A 14307-nucleotide genomic window follows, 5' to 3' on the forward strand; every position below is an offset into this window, starting at 1 on the left:
TATTTATTAAACAATTGTAATGGGTCAGGTTTCCTATGAACTAGGAAAGAAGTCAGAGAGTCAAGAAGCTGCCACCTACTATGTACCAGGCCTCTGCAGGCAAAAAAATCACCAAGAAATGTTAAATAGTGTCTGCCTTCAAAGAACTTACATTCTTTCAGTAGAAAAACCATATAAAAGTATTATATTTTGCAGCCCTGTGATTTAATCTTTGTGTCTGCCTATGGAGATCACCATTTTCTTCACTTACATTCTGAATAGTTATTTGGAGTACTGACAGGTTAACTGCTTTGTCCATGGTCACAAAACTGGGACTGGAACCCAGGTGTCTCTGACTCCAAAATGGCTCTCTTTTCCCTTTTGTGTCATGTTGTAAATGGGTAACAGAATATATGTGTATATATATATAAAAATATATATTTTAAATATATATTACATATATATTTAAAATCCTATGTGTGATATGTCATTTCAATCTGAAATGTGTTCTCTATTTCTCTACTCCTTAGACCAAGAAGCTTCACATCTTCTCTCTTTTTTTTTTTTACATTTCTTTTTTAAAAATTAATTTTACAATTATAACATTTTTTGACAGTAAATATGCATAGGTAATTTTTTTTTTACAACATTATCCCTTGTACTCCCTTCTGTTCCGAATTTTTCCCCTCCTTCTCTCCACCCCCTCCCCTAGGTGGCAGGCATTACCATACATATTAAATATCTTATAGTATATCCTAGGTACAATATATCACATCTTCTTTTTATGTTATTCTCATCTGCATGATGAATCAGAACTGAAGGATGGAAATAAAGACAACAAAAATTCATTATGCTATAAGTTGTGTTTATTATTTGGAGAATGTTTAGAAGAGTATTAGTTCTATGTGGTAATGATTCATGTTGATCTAACAATCTTGGATCTACTATCTAACGCATAAGTAGAGAGATGGAGAGATTCACAAATTTGTAGATTTGCAGTTTCATAGGCAGATTGAGTCTTCCAGGTAGGCCTAAAAGGAAACAGAAAATGTTGCCTTAGTTAGGTTTTGCTCCTTTTTGGATTATTATTTTGGAAGTAATTTCTTTCTGTTATCATTGCTATGAGTAGTTCATGCTAATCAGAAGCAACCTCCATCAATTATAAAAAAACTATCAAATCAGGAGGTTGTGAGCCATGGACATACAAACAGTAGGAAGGCCACTGAAGCTGAATCATAGCATACAAGGAGGGGAGTCAAGTGTTAGAAAATTGGAAAGTTTCTGTAGTCTTTCAAAGTTTTTCTAAAATTATTCTGCTTGTCATTTCTTTTATCACAATATGAAAGAATAGAATTTGGAACTCAAAATCTAAAAAAAAAAAACTCAAAACCCCCCAAAATGCAAAAAAAATTGTTTCAACATATTTTTTCAACCATACCACCCACCAGGCTGTCAGTAAGTACAGCTTATTCTTACCTCTCTTTATTGAGGTCTTTCTTCTGGTACATTTGGAGCATTTGCGGCAAATGGACCATATGGATTATAGGGAGGTACAGGATATGGATATAGATTTGGAAACTCTTGAGGAAATCTAGGATATGGAGGATGTCTTGGATACAACTGATTTGAATGAAATGGCATTTAAAAGAAAGAGAAAATAGCCAAGATAAGGTTAAAGCATTGTGGTTTATTGGTAGTGTTTTAAATTTCTTAGTATCTATGATAATACTGAAAAAAATAAGTATATACAAATGTAACAGGATTAGCAAAACCACTCACCTATGGCAGAATTATTTGGATCATCAGACAAACCTATCTGAGCTTTAAATAGACCTGATACATATATATACATATATATGTGTGTATATATACATACACACATATTTACATATATATTTTTATACATATATAATATTTATATTCTTCATATATATATTTTTTATATACTTATATATACATAATCACATTTACATATATATGTACTCAATAAAATTTCAGGCATTTCTCACAATCAACTAAACTGAGAATACTCACCAATTTATCAAGTAAAACTTATTTAATAAACTGGAGAAGCCTCATTTCCAGGGTTCTTTCATGATTCTTGATTATTAAAAACTTAGTTTTCTACCATATTTTCTCAAAGATGAAAAAATCAACCATATATTTTCCCTTACTTATTAGGAAAAGGATGACAAAGAAAAATACATACTTGCCCTGATTCTATAGAGAGAAGATAATCAAAGATGACAATTATTATGGTAACTAATAGCTTTTTTGTTCTTACATATAGTATGATGGAAAAAATTAAAAATCTCTAGAATTAAAGGACCTGGCTTCAGAACCTGCCTCTAATATCCACTTTTTGTGTGAACTTGAGTAAGTAATTTAACTTCAATGGCTCTCAATTTCTTACTGTAAAATGAAGAGATTAGGTGAAAAAGTCTACAATGGCATTTCCACCTCAAAGTCTCTGATTCTGGGAAAAAGACAATATGACCTCAGAAGGATAGAGTTCAGAAACAATTACGTAGGAACACACAGCAAGAGATTACTAGACTGAGTGAGATGAGATCTTATAAATCTGGTCTAACATCACTGAACCTTAAAGTAGCAATAATGAAGTGCCCTGTTCAGAGTTACAGAGGTAATAAGCAGCAGATTCAAATCTGAATGACTGGGAAAAAAGATGACAATGATTCAGGAGGAAATTGGTCACTGATATAGATTGAAATCCTTCTTTAAGACCATTGTCAAAGCATCTAAAACATTTACTCTCCTGCTTGAAGCACACTGGCACAAAAAACTATCTAAGTGTTATTAAGAATCAATGAAAGAGTGGTTTTCAGTATAATGTCATCCAATTTTGTGAACAGAACTGGTCATGCTTTAGCCAATTATCCCTGGTATTCAGTAGCAATCCTAAAACTATGAGTGCTTTGAGATAATGCATTTTACTCAAAGTCCTCAAATACAGCCAGGAGTCAAAGAAAGTAAGAAATGAACCATTTCATGGACAACATGGCAAAAATTCACTATAACTTAGTGACGTTATCAAATCTGTGTATAAACACAATTTTGTTTAGCACAACAATGTAATCAGAAATCAGTTTGGGTGCCAGAAGCTCGCAAACAGTAGAGTAATTAGATCAGGGAGTTGAAATTTTGCAGTTAGGTGAACTGTTCACTCTCTAGACCTGAACCAAACCAAGTCATTTCAGTCAAGTTTGTTAAGAGCTTTTGGGGAAGGCCCTGGGCATATTAAATGTAAGACACTTTGGAGTCCATTAATGAATGGAGAATCTGAAAATATCCGTAAGTCCAGAGAAATCCTCTGATGTCTCTTATTCTTGGAATGTATTAGTGAAATCCTCTGGAATCATTAGCAAAGTAATGTAAAATTTAGGGAAACAGGAAAGAGAATAAATATGGACACAATTTCTTGCAGTAAACATTTCTCCTTATTTAACATTGTCATCTCAATGTAGAATTCTCTTCTAATCAATGAATCCAAAATATTAATATATACAGAAATTATGTACTCAATGCCTGTAAACTTCTAGTACTCTCACACTTAATGATTAGAAAGAATATCTACTTAAGTTTCAGTTAAATCATTATTTGCTCAGGAAAGAGGATTAATGAGATTTTTTTTGGGGGGGGAAGTTTAAAGATACAAAGAAGGGAATATATAAATAAATTGTAATAGATTCAATCCAATACATTACACATTGCATACAATAAATTATAATTTTACCGGATATCTTGGAAACCGATAAAAATATCTCTGTTAAAATAAAGAAAAATATTTATTTATATAAATATAAATATAAATATAAAATATTGCAGAATATTAAACAACTTTGCATTTATTTGAAAATATCTTACCTCTTCAGATGAACTGTCAGCTCTCTGGAAAAGAAAAACATTAACAGATTCAGTTATATAAGTTTGGAAAAAACCCTAAACTGTAACTTGAGTTAATTTTTAAAATTATGTAATGAAGGAAGAGCAGAATTTTGTTCAAAATATTTAGATAAATATTATCTTCATTTTTATTTGGAGAAATGTAAAGTTTTAAGAACAGGAGACAATTTTGAGAACAAAATTAAGAATTACTTGCTAAGTCTATAGGCATGAAGAAAATTTCTAGATTATTCAGATATCAAAAGAGATAGTAAAAAAAATTAAAATGTGCTAATCCAGTAACATGAGAACACAAATATAAATCTAATTCTGCAGATGCTAAAAGACCATTATTAGAGAGAGGTATCAATCATTCCCCACACCAACCCCTTTTCCACTTCCCCAAGTACTTACTGCCAGGGCAACCAGAAAAGCCATCAGAAAAGCTAGAAGACAGAGCTTCATGGCTCTTGGCTCCTGTGGAATGGAGAGGAGAGAAATTCCTGCTACTTTTAGTCTGTTTTTTGCTTGAGTCATATTGGTCTTTTCAATGAAGAAGAAACTAAAGTAAATCAATTTTAACTTCCATTTCTATGGTTCTGTTGAGGTTTAGTGTTTTCCTTCAAAGAACTAATAAAAAATGTTTTCATTTTACAGATTGAGGGAATTTAATCTCAGGTAATGTGGATATATATAATTAGATATTGTCAAAGCTAGACTTAGATGCAGGACACCAAATCAAGAAACTTACTGCATACAATATGTAATCTCTCGCTGTCTTTGTTGCTCTCTCTCTCATTATTCACTCTCTCTCTCTCACACACACAGATACACATTTTTTTTACATACATCTGTTTTCTGACAATGGAAGCATTTTTACAAATTCTGTTTCATTTTGTTTTCAATTCTGAATTCTCTCCCTTCACTTTCTCTCCTTCTTTGAGAAAGCAAGAAAATGAAGACCATAACAAATATGGTAGAATTATATTTTTTAAATTCCCTAATATCAAAGAGAGAAAGAAAGGAAGGGAGGGAGAGAGGGAAGGAAGAAAAGATTAAGGAGATAGGGAAGAAGAAGGAAGAGACAGAACCATTTTAATTTTGTTTAGTGACCCTCATTTTTTATACCCACAGTTTTCCACATCTATTATCCCTAATCATGTAATATTGAAGAGAGAGAATTCAGGAAATGCTCAAATATCCAGATGGACTGGTTTGTTGCATTAAGGCTCAGGGGAATATTTCTCTTCTCCAGTGAATTCTGCACTCAGTAGCCTTAGGTAGTAATAACAGCTCAACTTTATAGGGGATAAGAACAGGGCCTTGACTTCAAGGTCTCACTGAGACAAAGTGCTTTTAGTGAGAGAAATTCTACCAAGGCACCTTCTCTGCCACACAGAGTCTTAGAAAATTAACTAGTGATTTCCCAGGGTCACAGGGGAATAAGAGAGATCAAACTTCCTGTCCCTGAGACCAGTTCTTCACTCATCCCACCTTAACTCTACCTCTCTTGGGTCTAATGCTGTGAAGTTATCAAAGTCCTTTATGTGAATTACTTCCTCTCCTTACACCTCATCTTTGCAAGGTAAATGCTACAATGTATTTTCCCGATGAGGGGACTAAGTCCCAGAGAAACAAAATTTGCATATCTCTAGGTGAGGACTTCAGACTTTTAGTATTATAGTGATAATTCACATTTAAAAAAGAATTTACATTTTAAAATATATTTCTGATCCAATAAGATAGGCAGGTGGTACGGTTGAGTTGAGAGTTGAGCCTACTGACAGGAAATTGGTGTTCCTTGGACATTCATTAGCTGTGCAATTCTTGTGAGTCAATTAGCCTCTATATCCCTCAGTTTCCCTGTTGATGAAATTAGAATGATAATCACATCTACCTCCTAGGTCTGTTTTAAGGCTAACATGAGATATTCCTAAAGAATTTGGTGAATTTGGAAATGCAAATAAATACTGACTATTATATGCTGTTTTATTTGATGTTCACATTAAGAAATAAAGACAAATACTATTATCCAGGTTTTAAGGATATGGGAATTGCAATATATGGAAGACACTGATAGCAAATGGCTGATTCTGGATTCATACAGGAGTTTTCTTACCCTGTCATTCAATCTGTGTGGGACAGTAACTACCTATCCAAAATAATTCAAATAGATGTTTCTCTGAGCCAGAGCAGAAAGCAATTTATTCAATTCCTGCAGGAAAATGGTGTTGCCTGCACTAGTATATTCTAGTGGAGCGAGGGAAAGCACAAGCAATAGAGCTGGTTTTTTAATACCCTGAAATTGGGTCCCAGCTGTCCCTGATTTAGGATCATGAAAGTTGGCAGTATAAAAAATTAGGAATGAAGGCTTGAGCCTGGTAGTTAAGCAGAGAGGTCATATTTATTCTAGAGCCCCTAGAACTTAAGGAACAGCACAATAATCTGGTCAGAGTTGTGCCTAAGAGATATTCTATTGTCTGCCATGTGGAAGATGGATTGGAGAAGGGAGGGACTAGAGGCAAAGAAACTTCTGAGGAGGTTATTGCCGTCACAATATTAGTTGGGAGAGCAAAACTCTACAAGTAATCAGTAAAAATGGTAGATTTATTATTTGCCAATCTTAACAATATTTAACACGCTCAAAGGAAACACTTGCAAGTGGAAGGAGTCGGTCAAGGAAAAGTGTCCAAATAAAGAAAAACTAAAACACATTGATGGGGAGGAGTAACAAAGGAGAAACTAGAACCAGAACAAATCTAATGAAGGAAAGCTAGAAGAGGGAAGTATCCGGGGAGCAGACAAGGGGAGTAAAAATCATCAGGTGACTCCCTTTAAATGGGTCAACAAACTATTTCAAGTGAAGATTCCAAAAAATCCTTCATTGGGAAAGACAGACATATAGAGGGATTAAAAGAAAAAGGTATTAAGAGAGAAAACTAATAGTTGAGCTTTTCTTTAGAATGAGAAGACTAGCAAAGAGTCAAGTGAAGAACAGCATGCTATATTGTTTAATTATTCCAATGTTTTTCTAGTTCTGTTTTTAGGGAATTTGTATTCAGTTATTTCCATGATCCTTATGGTCTCCTTGCTCACCTACATTTTATAGAACCCTTGTTTCTCTCTGTGAAAAACGGGCCATCTCCAGGTCTCCAATATCTTACCAAGCATAAGATTTCAGGCAAATGACTTAACCAGCCTGAGCTTCAGTTGCACAATTGTAAAATGATTTGGTCACACTAGATGACCAGTTCTAGATGTAAAACTCGATCAAATCTCACTTGCCACACAATAAATATTCTTATTTTTCAATATTTTTTAAAAATTAATTTTATAATTATAATTTTTTGACAGTACATATGCATGGGTAATTTCTTTTACAACCTTATTTTTCAAGATAGAATAGGATCACTACTTCTCTATAAAGCAATATTATCTTAAACATTTTATATTTTATTCCTCACATACATTTTTCATAGATAAGATGTCCATTCAGTGATAAGTTAGCACAAAAAATGACTTATTATGTAAAAAATATTACCTGAGACAGATGACTGGAAGAAGAAATCTTTCAAAGGAGGATGGGATTCAGGGTATCTCAGAGCTATTTAAATTCTGCCATTAATGATATGCTAATTTTGTGGGTACAAATAATATCAATGGAGAGCTTGAATTGTCATCACTGACTGTGAACAAATTTTGATTTTGTGCCCATTTTAAGTATCCATCTATGCCAAGAAGTTCTTTAATAAAGCAAGTTTCACAATAGAGTCTGTATTTGAAGCCATTGCTTAATCCTAATGTCAGTTTAGGGAAATCAAGGAGGTAGAGGATGTGATGACTCATAATTTGGATATCAAATCCTTAAACAAGATAGTTTATAAATGCCTGAGGCAGTATTTGAACCCAAATTTTGTCAACTCCAATTATAGCTGTTTACCTACTATGGTATGCTATCTATTGATATATTTCATTGTAATATTATCTTCACATATGATCTACCACATCTGAGACTTACATACCTTTCTCTTCTCTTTACATATTCCCTCAATTAGAATCTCTTCCTCTCCCATGGGTTCAATAATCCCTTGCCATCACTTTCTACCTTAAGTCTGGACTTTGTCCCACCTTACTTATTTTTGCTGCTAGCAAAACCATCCTCATGGTCACCTATGTTTATACCCTCAGTGAATTCTTTCCTCCGCCCTTTGCCTCACCCCCCATATCTAACCAATCATGAAAACTTATTGGCTCAACTTGTATGGCATCTGTAGTATCAGTCCCTTTTCCCCATTCACATAGCCAACATTTTAACTCAAACTTCTATCAACTTGACCAAAATGGTTGCGATCACTTTCAAAGCTCGTTCTTTGTTTTTCATTTTGTCTTTATTCCAGTCAGTCCATCACATAACTTCCAAAAATGACTTTCATAAGTTTTTATTTGAAATGAAGTGTCATCTCTTACTCAAAAAACTTAACTCACTTTCATGTTTTTAGCCTAAAATACAAATTCCATTGTTGTTCACAATCTTACCTGAGGTCATATTCCCTGCCTTTTCTCTTTCAAACACACCATGTTGAAACTCAGCCAGACTTACCAGTATTTCCCAAAGTTGCTATTCTGTCTCCTACCTCCATATATTTACACACCCTGTCCTGTCTGCTTTAATACAATATAATGCTTTTGATACAAGATCCTTTTTCCTCCACTCAAAGGATCATTATCTTTCTTGAAGGCTCAGCTTGGAAACAATATTGATCATGAATTATTTTCTGATAGGTAGGTAGGGAAAAGACCTTGGAAAAGTAAGCACTTGAGGGATATAATTACAGCCCCTCCACATATCTAATGCCCTACACATAATCAAATATTTTGTGATAGAAGTAATTTCCTTTTTGCTCCTCTTTTTTTTTTAGTAGTAATTTCCAAGGAAATTCTCTCATAATTGAAATAAGAATATTTTAAAAATAATCTTTCACTTACATAAAATTTTGTATGCTAGTTATAGGTAATGAAGTGGATAGGAGGACCTGAGTTCAAATCTTATCTCAGATACTTAATACTTCCTAGCTGTGTGATCCTGGGCAAGTCACTTAACCCCAATTTCCTCAGCAAAAATATAATAAATAAATACGCCCCCCCAAAATAACAACAACAAATCAACCTTTTCGAATTCCCTTTGGTAATTTCTCCCCAAAACAATGAAGGAATTATAATCTTGGGTGATTATCTGGACTAATCTATTTTTTTGGACTAATCTATTTTTAAAAGCTATGTTACTCTTTTCTATCAGAGGAAATGAGAATATACATGAGAGGTTGAACAAATTTATCAATAATCATTGATAAAGAAAAGGCAAAATATTTTCCTTGTGAAATTCACTAGGATGCCACTTTTCCTCAAAAATCTCAAAAAAATTCTACCCTGAATTATAAATGCCACATACTCACATTTTATCAAAGTTACTACTAATTTGCAAAAGTCTACTGCATTGTGACATATATGTGACATATGTGTGGAAACTCTCAGATCAAAAAAAATTATTTACAGACTTCTAATCAGTCATTCTACACTTGTGAATTGTTATATTTTTATATCTCATCAAAATGCTTCTTTTATTCCGAGTTTGACTTAAGTTCACCATAATAGGAACTATGTGGAAAATGGATGACAACGGGAACCAAGAATAACAATTAGAAAGAAAAAGAATATTGTAAATAATATCTTTTTATCTCAGATCAAGCACTATATGAATAGGTGAAGGTGACTTGAAAACTACTGGACTTAAAATGCCATAATATTTATCATGAATTAAAAATGAGGCCTGTTTCCCTATGGAAAAATGCCATGCTTTTTTAAAATGCCAACATTGTACTGTCTTAAGGATGTTCTTTCATTTGCTTGTGAAAGACTCCACAAAGAATAATCAGTCCTCAGTAGGTGACCCATTGGTGGGCCTATGGAACCAAAACCTGACTAGAATTTGGACACTTCCAATTCTTTTTTCTGTTGGTTGTATACAGAAGATAGCTTGTCCAAAGATGGCAACCTAGAGCAAAGCCCTATTGCTTTGGGAGGTGGACAATGACATTTTACACACACACACACACACACACACACACACACACACACACACACCACACATCCTGCTGGAGATGATTCTCTAATATAGCCTGAAACTAGAAATCAACCGGCAGGCATACCAAGTGGGCAGGTGAAGTACCTCCTTCAAGCTATACCCTAACACAAGAGATGGCTTGGTGGATTGTTAAAAAAAAAAAAAGATGCAATTCTGGCAGCTACTTATTAGAGGACTGATACCCAAGCAATGTTAGGGGTCTTCACCAAAAATTACCGATTTCTGGGCTCTGAAACTGTGACAAGGTCATTATCAAAAACATTTTTTGAACTGCTGTGGATTGTTGTTGAAGGTGGGGGGGGACATAAATGAAAGAAAAAATATGCATATATTGTTTATTATGTGCCAGATACTTTGGGATTGGAGCTACAAATATAAAAACAGGGATGTCATTGAGCTCGAAGAACTTATATTCTAATTGTGAGATATAACTTAAATAAGGTATCTGGGATGTCCCAAGGACAAAGACTAGAACTTTAGGGCAGTAGATATGTTCATTCTGAGAATGGTAGTGTTAATTGGACTATTATTCCAAAAATGAGATGAAATTGAGGGAAAGTAGGTGAGGTACATTTGCAGGGATATTGTATGATGACAACCAAAGAGCAGCAGCATGGTGGATCTGGTTCAGACTAGTTATGGCAATCTCCCACCAATCAGAGCTCAGGTCAAGAGCTGGAAAGCTGCACTAGTAGAAGACATTGAAAAAGGAATGGAATGACCTTGGCTACCTGTAGGAGCTACATCATGTCCTGAAGCCTCTCCAGTTATCAAGAGAAGTAGCTGGAAAAGGAAGCTTCTGAATATCATTAGCTAAATATTGACCTGAGATTTGCTGCAGAAAATGAAATGTGGTCTCTGTTGTGTAAAGGGACAAGTCATTTTTCTGTACACATTATTTATATAGGGAATATGAATATAAATCAGGATTGGATTCCTCTCTGGCTGAGGCAGCTCTTGCTAGACTGGGAAAAAGACAATCATTGCTGCTCTAAGAATCTTGAAGAGTTTTTGTTTTGACCTCATGGTCCTGAAGTTTCTCTTTGATGGTCCTGAAGTTTCTCTTTGAAATGGGTGTTTAGAGACTTAGAGAGAGGGGAAATCCAAGTCCATATTATTTGTATGAATGAATAGGGCAGCAAGAGAAGGCTTGCTCAACTGAATATGTTGCCGAGGGAGTAATGGAGAGATCAACTGGGAGTCATAGTGACCATGAACTTAGCTGGGCATCCAACTCACCAACATTGGAAAGGGTATGAACAAGCTCCAGAAGAAGATGGAAATAGATGATAGAAATATAGTTCCTCTCACTGAAGCCTTTGAGGTTTGAGCTCTGAGATTCAGAAAAGGCTGAATTAGGGAGAAGTGTCCTCTGGGTGACAGCCCATGCCAGAATACTGGGCCACTGCTGCTGACTGTAGGCAGAAATGAAAACACTCTTACTGGTTACAGAGTCTGATCTTTTTATTTTCCAGATGAGGTAACTGAGGTCTCTAGACCTCTAGACCAAGTCTCTAGACTTGGAGTGGCTTGCCTACAGTCATACACAGAGAAAGTGTCAAAAAACCTTCAGAGGGGCTCTGTGACTCCAAATCCTTATCTCCCTCTGTCATATCTAGCTGCTTCCCCAAAAGGTGTTATATTTCTGTTGTTAATCAATTTTGCTTTCACAATGGATGGGGATGGGGTTATAAAGAGGGAGATAACTTGTAACTTAATTTTTAAATTGTTAAAATAAGAATAGAAAAAATGAGTTTGGAAATCACTTGCTTTTTTAAATCAAATTTTCTTCAATGTTTTCAATCTTCTGATTTTCTTCTAATATTTCTTGGAGTCCCCTAAAGTTATTAGTTTATGTATCTTCAATTACAGTTTTTAAAAAGTTTGTTATTTGGTTTAGAATTTTCTATTCTATGCTATTTATTTGTTTTTTTCCTAACCCTTCCTCTTTCCCCAGAGTTTTAACCTTATTTTTATCTCTTTTTTAATTTCCTTCAGGAATTTATATATTTCCAACATCTATTTTCCCCTCTTAGCTACTCCTTATAATTTCTATGGATGAATTTGCTGAAATGTTTAGTGTAACATGCTCTCCTGGCAGTTACAATTACTAGTCTGTCCTAGACCCAACAGAGTACCTTTGACCACTGTCCTTTGCAGTGTCAACTCTACCCAGCTCGCCTCCTCTGAGGCCTTCAAAGGTCTCTAGCCACAATCTCTTGAATCTACAGCTTAATAACCGGTAGCACACTCAAGAACAGCCACGTGTAATCTTAAAAGCCTTTACTATACCTACTCACATAATGCCCTGACTGATGCACTGACTTGTTGGTTCCCTAGTGAACACCTGGTCTGAAGACCCACGTGTTCACTACCAAAATCCTTACCTCTTTTGGCTACCCATCTCGGCTTGGCCACTCAGGCTAGGGAGCCAGGGTGAAGAGTGTCAGGTTAAAGAGAACGACTGCTGCCTGCAGTGGGCTTATAAAGGGCCTGTGAGGACACACACACAGCCAATCAGTGAGAGAGTCACCCATTATGAAGCTATCTCATCATGGCCAAGATCCCACCCAATGGCAGTCCTAATATCCACAGAAATTACTTCTGGGCCTCAATCTCCCGATGCACTGTGTCCGCCCATTTAAAGGGCCCTTACAATTCCCTTTCTCTTGTTTTGCGGGAACCACACATCTCACCAAGCTAAACTTTTAGCACCAGCTATAGTTCACTTGATCCATGAGATGATAGTGTTATGTCCAAGGAGGTACAAAGCAGCAGATCAGTAAACAGAAGTATGACAATGAGAACCAGGTTCAACAATGGCCCAAGTGTTCAACCCATTCATCAAAGTCATACTCAAGATAATAATCCAAAGAGGTTGGATGCCAATGAGGTAGGATGTCAACATTGAGGTGGGAAGTCAATAAGGTAAAACATCACAATTCTAGTAAACAATTAAATATCAGTGAGGTAGGTTGTCACAATTCTAGTTACATTTATCACAATTCTAGACCAATTCTAGTTTCTTACAATTCTGTTGCACTTTTCATAATCCTAGAACAATTCTAGCTTATTACAATTCTCTATTGCACTTTTCACAATCCTAGAGCAATTCTAGTTTCACAGGTGCACATAAGCAAAGTCATGTCCAATAACATTGTCTCAATAACAACGGTAGGTGGGTGCATTGGTTTTTCACCCACTAATTTAAAAGCATAGTCCTTCAATAGGAAGCATAGGGCAAAGCCTCTCCCCAGGCCACCATATGGCAAGTAGCCACCGGAGAAGCAAACAGGCCCATTGTCCATTTACAGTCTTTATATTGCATATCACCCGAAACAGTCCATTTCAGCTGCAACACTGGAACTGTGTCTGATGTCTCTGGTGTCACAGTCAGGAGGGACATTGCTGCCATCAGCATCTTTAGGGCTGCGGACATCTGGCTGGTCCCTCTGGGCTGTTGTCTGGTCCTTCTCATGGATCCCCAGGTTACAAATGTCTCTGGTGGGGATGGACTCTGTTGCTGGATCTGCACCTAGGAAGGAATGTACCCGGGGCCCAACTTGGGCCTTTCCAAATGCCATCCAGGCCTTTCCACATCACAGTGGAAACAAAGTTGTTGTCAAAAAGATGAACAAAAGTCAGTCTGTCACTTAGCTGCATTTTCTGTGTGTGCCCGAAGTGCATTGCTAAGGTAAAATGCAAAGAATTTAAAAATGTAAAATCAAAATAATTTAAAAGTGTAAAACCGAAATAGATTAAAAATGTAAAACCAAAATAACTTTTAAAATGTAAAATCAAAATACTTTGAAGATGTAAAATCAAAAGTGTTTAAAAATGTAAAATCAAAATTTAAAAATTGCAAGCAATCACATATATGTATTGCCACATCTTGTACATATCCCAAAATTCCCTTCTCTTGTTTAGAAGAGAAGATCTTGGGGATACAGTCTGTGCAGTAATGACTTTACTAATAGGATTATAAGAAATGCCAATGGAATGGGCAAAGTCAAATTCAATGCAAAAAAAAAAAAAAAAAACACCTTAAAGGCAAAATATTTGTAAGCCAATCCATAAACTGTCTTAAATGCATGTGAAATTTCTACAATGGAAAAATGGTTGATCACATGTCTAGCTGCTTCTCCAGATTGGAATGAAGCCATAATGTCCATTGGTCTTAAAACATTAAATTTCAAACCATAAGGGTTTTGTGCTATAGGGAGTATAGGAGAGTGAAAGAAAGATAAGCTGTGTAGCCTTCTGCCATGCTCTAGCTTCCTCTT

General features: G+C 35.4%; 1 protein-coding gene across 2 annotated transcripts; it reads right to left on the reverse strand.

Moving 5' to 3' along the window:
- Positions 1-823: 823 nt before the first annotated feature.
- On the reverse strand, positions 824-12471 carry STATH (statherin). Of its 2 annotated transcripts, XM_074272593.1 has the most exons (6): positions 12412-12471; positions 4297-4359; positions 3865-3888; positions 3734-3763; positions 1456-1599; positions 824-1010 (listed from the first exon to the last, which is right to left on the reverse strand). In XM_074272593.1, exons 2-5 carry the CDS (start codon positions 4345-4347, stop codon positions 1462-1464), a joined length of 243 nt encoding a protein of 80 aa, XP_074128694.1. In that variant the 5' UTR covers positions 4348-4359; positions 12412-12471; the 3' UTR covers positions 824-1010; positions 1456-1461. The 2 variants fall into 2 exon arrangements, 1 of the variants encoding a protein (XP_074128694.1); XR_012483041.1 differs by lacking the exon at positions 3734-3763.
- Positions 12472-14307: the final 1836 nt, after the last annotated feature.

Source organism: Sminthopsis crassicaudata, chromosome 6 (genome assembly GCF_048593235.1).
Source record: "Sminthopsis crassicaudata isolate SCR6 chromosome 6, ASM4859323v1, whole genome shotgun sequence".
Taxonomy (NCBI): Eukaryota; Metazoa; Chordata; class Mammalia; order Dasyuromorphia; family Dasyuridae; genus Sminthopsis; species Sminthopsis crassicaudata.